The sequence below is a fragment of the Carlito syrichta genome, unplaced genomic scaffold (assembly GCF_000164805.1).
Source record: "Carlito syrichta isolate Samal-C Ts95f unplaced genomic scaffold, Tarsius_syrichta-2.0.1 Scaffold86258, whole genome shotgun sequence".
Lineage (NCBI taxonomy): Eukaryota > Metazoa > Chordata > Mammalia > Primates > Tarsiidae > Carlito > Carlito syrichta.
In genome coordinates this window covers 154,542-161,779 of record NW_007030354.1, presented here as the reverse complement: position 1 = coordinate 161,779, position 7,238 = coordinate 154,542, and the positions used below count along the sequence as shown (strand labels likewise).

Sequence of the window (7,238 nt, the reverse complement as noted above, 5' to 3'; positions counted from 1 at the left end):
CTCTCCTTCCACGCAGGGGAGATGCGTGGCGGCGGCTGCCGAGTGGGGCCGAGGGGAGGGCCACGTGCTGTTCTTGCAAGAGGCAGGCGAGACCCCTCCAGGCTGTGGGCCGCGTTCTTGTGGCCCCTGGCCAGAGCACTCTGGTGGCAAGCAGTCTCCTTGGGAGCAACTGAGACGCGGCGCCACATGGTAAGAGTGATGTCACAGCCAAGGGAAGAGCAGCTGCGGATGCGGGCCCGTCCCCACCCCCCACCACGAAGCCGCCCTGGCCCTAACTGGCATCAGGCGACCCTGAACAGTCCCAGAGCCAGCTGCAAAGCCGCTGTCGTGCACACCCAGCCCCAAAAGTCAAAGAGGCCTGTACACGGCATTCTGTAACTCTTTTTTTTTTTTTATTTTTTTCAATTTTTCCTTCCTTTTTTTTTAAGCACTAGTCTGTGCTTTGCGAACAGAATCAAGACATTAACAAAGATCAGCTTCTCTGAAGAAAAGCGTTTCTATGGAACAAGGACAGCTACGTGGTCGCTGCCATTACACAGCTCAAAGCAGGAAAAGAAAATATTTACAAAATACAAGGTTTTTTTTCAATTTTTTTTTGTTTTTTTACAATGCTAAAAGGGTTATTCAGAATTTTCAACCTTATAAATAGAAGAAGCACTTTTATGCATAGGGATATGGTGCATTATTGTTTTTTAAAGAAACAATGACAAACCCTTTAACTTGCAAACAGAACCAAAAAAAAACTCACTAATGTTGAAAATTGTGAAAAAACCCCAACCAGTAAGCAGTTGTCTACTATTTTTATACGATTACAAAATGGCCAAAAAAAAGTCCTTTCCCCCCTCCCCCTTTTTGGTGATGTGATTATACATGAGACAGGCACAAGGTTAACGGGGTGACCGACGATGGGAACCTCAGCGAGGACCAGACTGTGTTTCAAGGCGAAGGGGGGGGTCTCATCAACACAGAGGGCGGGATGTGGAGGGGGCAGTGAGACAGGATGGGAGGCCATGACAGCTCCCGCCCAGAGCCCTGGTATGCAGGGGAGGGACAGAAGGGAAGCTGTCCTCCCGCTCCCCAGGTCAGGGGGAGATGGGTGCCAAGGGGGGGGGGGGGTGGTGTGTGTGTGAGAGAGAGTGGTGCAGCCAGGCTACTGCATGGGGGAGGCAGACAGAGATGACAGAATGCAGACGAAACCCAGACAGGTCTCCAGGGCCCGGGTTGCGCGCAGCTGCTCTGCCCAGTGCAGGGGGGAGAGCAGCAGAGGCTCCAGCCCTGAGGCCAGCGCCCAGCCCAGCCCCAAGCAGCGGGGAAGGGAGGGCCCCGCTCCTCACCGGCGGAGACTGGCTCCCGGCACCCTCCGCGCCTCTGCCCACCGCCCAGGGAAGGAGGGCGCCGCCTGCCCTGGGAGTCCAGTGATTCAACCATGCGGACGTGGGGCCCCGGCCAGCAGCTCAGCCTGAGCTGCTGCCTGCAATGGAGGAAGTGCTCGGGGGACAAGGAAACATGGAAACAGAACAAAACCGAAACGAGAAAAAATACCCCAGTAGGACCTAGATTCCTTATATTCACTAAAAACTGTGAACATTTCTGGCTTAGGATGTTTGAATATCAAACGCAGAGACTTTGAGAGCTTTAATGCCAATGCCAAGTCCGGCCACGGCCACTCATCTGTGAGCCGGGCGTGGTGTTGGGGCCGTGCCCGCCAGGTGCCGGCTCTTGGGGGGAGCGGGGGGCGGCGAGGTGGGAGGCGCCTCCGCGTCCCGGCCAGTCTTGCCCCCTGATGTACGCCGGGTGCAGCGGGCTGCTCGCTCCTGGGCATCCAGCTGGTCCTCACACTCCTCCTGCGGACTGCAGGCCAGTGGGAAGGTCCGCCGCTCCCACGGCTGGACGGACTGTGGGCAGAGAGGGCACACAGGTGAGGACCGGCTGGCCTGCCCCGGCGGGCCCACAGTGCCCCCAAGTGGCGCCCCGAGCCTGGGAGGCGCTGTCCCTGCAGACCGCCCCACGCCTCACCTGCTCGTCCGCCCCCAGCTCGGGTGTGGAACAACGGGTGTCTTCACTGGCCAGGTGCCGCGAGGCGTCCCGCGCCACGGGGGTCAGGGGTGCCGAGTGCAGCTCTGGGCTGATGGGGCTCCTGGGGGACTGGCTGTGGGAGAGTTCCGACAACGAGTGGCTGCTGCTGACATCGGGCGAGGCGGGCTGGGGCGTGGAGGGGTTGGCACTGCCCAGCTGGGGGGTCGTCCGGCCGTCGGACGACCTGTAAGACCTGCACACGATGGGGGCAGATCTGAGTGTGCAGGTTGAGAGTCAAGGCAGACAGATGCCTGCAAATCCCACTCCCCCCACTCCTGCCGAGGCAGGGCATACGTGACAGCTGCCACCCAAGAGAAGGCCGGGCACGTCCCTGGCACAGGCCTAGTGAGTTAACAGGCCAAGGACCTGCGTCTAGACTTTTGGGAACTGAGGTCAAAGAGAAAAGGCCAACCTGAGAGCCAAGACCCCTCCAGTGGAGAATCCCGAGCCCCCACTGCAAATGCCGCAGGCAGGTGGTGCTGTGCGGGCGGGAAGGTCCTTGCGCCACAGCCCCACCCGCCGGAGGGTGAGCAGCCGAGAGGCCTTCCAAGCGGCCCTGGCTCGATCACGACCGCAGCGGGCTCCCACATGACAGGAGGGGGCAGACTCATCAGAACGAGACGGTGGCTGCTCGGCAGCGGTCTAGCACTCACCCCCCGCCACGCCCCTCATGTGCCCACAAGCGCCAGGCAACGTCCACACTCTGCCACTGCCGGGAGATGAGGACAAGGGGCCCCTGGGAGGTGGCGGCAATCCTGTGAACACAGACGGGCCCATCTGCCCTCCCTCTCTAGGCCTGGGGGACCCGTCACCTGCTGCCCCGCCGCTGGGGTGGCACACTCGTGGTCCACAGCCACCGGGCCCGCTCCATCTCCTCACATTTGGCATGCAGAGCTGCGAAGGCTGCGTCCGACAGGTCCTCAATCTGCAACGGAGCAGCTTGTGACCCTCCTCCCCAGGAAGCTGAGGCCACCTGACCCAGCCCCAGCCTCCCCAGATCAAGACCAAACAAAAGTGGCTGCACCAACGCCACAGGGCTTGAGGTCACGTGGGGCTGCGTGTGTTCTGGGAGAGAGGGGCGCCTCACCTCCTCGTTCTCCTCGTCAGGACTGCCCTTCAGAGACTGGAGTTCCACCTCTCGCCAGCTGCAAAACCAAGGACGGACACTCACAAGCTGGCCAGCAGGCTGGGAAGGGAAGAGGAGGGGAGGGGAGAGGAGGGGATGGGAGGGGAGGGGAGGGGTGCGGTGGGGCCGTTCATGTAGGCAGACCCGGTGTCTGTGGGCCACTGCTCTCCCCAGGCAGGTTCTGCCCTGTCCCAGGTCAACTCTTCACCCTGCCCTAAGCCAGTGCCCGAAGGGTGGGGTAGGAAGACCAGGATACCAGCACCACCTCCACATGGGAGGGTGGGGCAGGGGAGGCGTGTCACATCTAGCCAGTCTCCTGTTTGGCAACAGAAGCTGGGAATAGACATGTCTGAAAAATCCTGCCTCGATGCTGAAAACAAATTTGCTATTTTTAAAGACTAGTTGGCCAGGCATGGTGGCTCACGCCAGTAATGTCAGCACTTTAGGAGGCCGAGGCGACAGGACTACCTGAGTCCCCGGGTTTGAGACCAGCCTGGACAACATAGTGAGACCTCTTCTCTACTATAAATTGAAAAATTAGTTGGGTGTGGTAGCACGTGCCTGTAGTTCTGGCTTATTTGTAAGGCTGAGGTGAAAGGATCACCTGAGCCCAGCAGGTCGAGGTTGTGGTGACTGTGAGCATGTCACTGCACTCCAGCCTGGGTGACAGAGTGAAACTCCAACTCAAAAAAAAAAAAAAAAAAAAAAAAAGACTAGTCAAGTGCAGTGCCAAGAACCGTAATCAGCTGTGAGCCATCGGCAGAGAGAGCACGGCCTCCAAGACCAGCCAGGTACACGGCTTCTCAACACCCTGCCATGCGATGACAAAGGGGGCTACAGACTAGTCCTAGCTGGGTGACCTCTGGCTTGGCTGGTGTGCTAGGACCACAGAGCACAAGAGAAAGCACCACCCTTCAGGCAAGACCTTCTAATGGGAGACAGACCCAGGCTGGCCTGGAAGACGAGGGGGCTTGCAGAATGCAGCGCCGCACTTGGCCCACCTGGGAGTGAGGATCTCCTTGTATTGCAGCTTCTCCACCCGGGTTGTGGCGGCCACAGACATCGGGATGACAATGTTGTTGATGTCGAACGAGCTCTCCCCCCGTCTCCTCCTCACTGGCTGCTGTAAGACAAAGGCTAGTCTAAAGGAGGCATGACTTCTAGACAGCAGGCGTGTCCTCACCGAGACCCTAAGCAGGGTCACCAGCAGCTGGGCCCCTGGCTGAGGCTGAACAGTGAGTCACTCATGGCTGGGAGGCTGCCCCCTGGCAATGTCCTGGAAGGAGCACTCGGTGGTCCACTGGCCAACCCCTCCTTCATGGGCTCACGTGTAAAGACACTTCTGCTGAATTTCACAGAAATACTGTGCTGGGGTCTGAAGTCCATTGCTGGGGCTCCCCGGCTCCATGATCCCGCTGCTGCTAACTCCACACCTTTTACAATTCTCCTTTCCCTCCTTTTATCCCCATCTATGACTTAGCCCCATTACAGCCCCTCACAGTAATGCTGAAAGCTCATTCTGAAAGCTGTCCAACAGGTCGCCTGACCTTGGCTGTCATGAAGGCCCCTCCGTCTCCAGTATCTGGACTTTCTGGCTACCTCTGCACCCCCACCTGCTCAGCCGGCAGGTGGGCTTCCCTCTTGCTAGAGCTGGGAAAGAGCCAAGGGCTTCCAGCTGTGCCAGGGAAGGGACAGAGGCAACCTGGAGAGGACCTAGCTCTACCTCACATTCCTGAGAAAGGAAATCTCTTCCCCAGGAAGGTGACGAGACCACGCTCCTGGAAGAACAAGACTTCCCAGGGTCCTACAGCAGAGCAGGGGTGGGTATCGGCAACGAATAGGGATGAGGGCGGGCGAGGCAGGGAGGTGAATGGCCTGGCCTCTCAGCCACAAGAGGGTCTGCGTGCTTTTGCCCGGAGGGCAGATGCCCTGTCCTGACCAGACTGGCCCCTGAGCTGCCAGAGGTCAGAGCCAACAGTGGGATGACAAACATGCTGCCATGGCAACCAACAACTGAGGACTCACACCCAGGCCCCCAGGTGTGGCCAGCCCACAGGGCAGGGGTCACGGTAGGAAGCCAGGAAGAGGTCGCTCCCCGCAGTCACCCGCTCTGCTCCTGCTGCTGGAGGGCGAAGTGGAACTCGCACACCCACCGTCTCTGTATACTCAAGGGAAGGCGAGGAGTCAGTACTTTTGGGAAGACAGTTTCAGTTGCTGTCATTATAACTCAGGTGTCCACAATGTCCTTTTCACTTCGACCCCTTTCTCTACCAAATTGACCTTACCCATGAGGGTCACGGGTTAGGCAGAATGGCTGACGGACTCGTGAATCGCTGGGATGGGTCTGCAGCTGAGTCAGGACCCTCACACCAAAGGCCACTGCCACGTCACTGGTGGAATCTCACACCCCATGACAGACGCCTCTTATGGAAGGTCCAAGGACAGCCTGCCCTACAGCCTGGCTGAGAACAAATGTACAATACTGACGACAGCAAGAGCATGCTCTTGAGTCCTCCTGGGCTTGCCACTAGCATCTTCAGTGGCAAGAGTGCAGGCCGCAGGACTACTTCAGGCCCCTCCGCCCCCAGACTCATTCCATATGCTGCCCATTTGTTCTAACGAACTACTCTCTCCTACTTGAGCCAGATAGTAGATGGTGAGTGTGAAAAGTGGTTCTCAGAATTGGTAGGACATCAAAAGCAAGGCAAGGAGTATATTTCTTTGTAGGTCCTGGGATAGCCCTGTCTTCCAGTATATCAGAATTTTTTAAATTCCAGAGGTAGGGTCTCTATCACCCAAGCCAGAGTACAGAGGTACGACCATGGCTCACTGCAGCCTCGACCTCCTGGGTTCCAGTTATCCTCCCGCCTTAGCCTCCTGAGCAGGAGGGACCATAGGTGTGAGTCACTGCACATGGCTACAAACTAGAATTTCAGAGGTTTTTCTTGAAAGCTGCTGAGGTGATTCAGAACACCCTGCCAGCTGCTCTGTGTCTTGATTTCAAGCACAGCGGGCCCTCCACGCCTGGGTTATGTCAACTGTGGACTGAAAATGTGTGGGAAAAAAACTGTCTGCCCTGAATATGTACAAGGATCTATCTTGCCATTATTCCCTGACATTCTAGCACAGCGGCTGTTTGCACAGCATCTGCATTGTATAAAGCACTGTGAGGAACCTGGAGACCACCTGACATCTACGGCAGACACATGCAAGGACATGCAAGCCCCACACGGTGTATCTTGGGGACCTGTGCGCCTGCAGACTGTAAGACCCACAGCAGTCCCGGAGCCGGCCCTCCACGGACCCTTGGACCATGGCACTGACCTACCATCTCACTTTTAAGTAAACGCAGTCTTTGAGCTTTATGGGTCAGCACAGAGCTACACATATAATTTGTACTTGATAAATAAAAGTAAAGCCTTCAAGCGATGCACATCTAACGTTCTGCAGACACGAGGGCAGGTGGGAAGACAATGAAGCCTCCTCTCTGAGTTCTGGCTCACAGAGCTCGGGTTTCCTATCAGAATCGGCCTCCCTCTGACATACTCAGGTCACCTGAAACCTTTCGCTGGTGGCAATGGCAGCTGCGGCTCAGGAGGGACTGAGCTGTGGGTGGGAGGCAAGAGTGGGGGAGGAGCAAAGCAGCCACATGGAAAAGCCTGACTGGCAAGAGCGGAAAGGGAGCAGCATGAGCTCCTATCTGAGAAGCACTGCCCCAGTGAACATGACTTGTGAGCTTAGAGGTCTCTTGGCCAGAGCTCTGAGGACCTTCAGATGCCCCGTCGTGCCCTTCCCAGGCTGCACGGTGCAATGGCAAGAGCGCTGGCTCTGCAAGTCCATGGCTGGGTTTGAATCACAACGGACCCTCCCAGGCTGCCTGTCTTGGGCAATTTCATCAGCATGGAAAGCCTCCGTGTTCACACCTACAGAAGGGGACTCCACAGCACCACCCACCGCAAAGGGCACTGTAACAACAGGGAACCCATGCCCCCCTCCAGTCCTGGCACACAGTAAGCTTCCAATGAACGTCCTAGCG

General features: G+C 57.4%; 1 protein-coding gene across 4 annotated transcripts in view; it reads right to left on the bottom strand.

The window, feature by feature from the left end:
• Positions 1-370: 370 nt before the first annotated feature.
• Positions 371-7,238, bottom strand: part of KANSL1 (KAT8 regulatory NSL complex subunit 1) — a 143,440-nt gene continuing 136,572 nt past the window's right edge. For 3 of the 4 annotated variants that reach the window (XM_008057048.1, XM_021711819.1, XM_021711816.1), the window contains 5 exons: positions 4,204-4,325; positions 3,164-3,221; positions 2,889-3,001; positions 2,017-2,269; positions 371-1,895 (listed from right to left, as the gene is read on the bottom strand). In XM_008057048.1, the coding sequence (XP_008055239.1) occupies positions 1,668-1,895; positions 2,017-2,269; positions 2,889-3,001; positions 3,164-3,221; positions 4,204-4,325 (774 nt within the window). In that variant the 3' untranslated portion in view covers positions 371-1,667. Of the gene's footprint in view, positions 1,896-2,016; positions 2,270-2,888; positions 3,002-3,163; positions 3,222-4,203; positions 4,340-7,238 lie in introns of all 4 variants that reach the window. The other variant, XM_008057050.2, reaches the window with a different exon arrangement.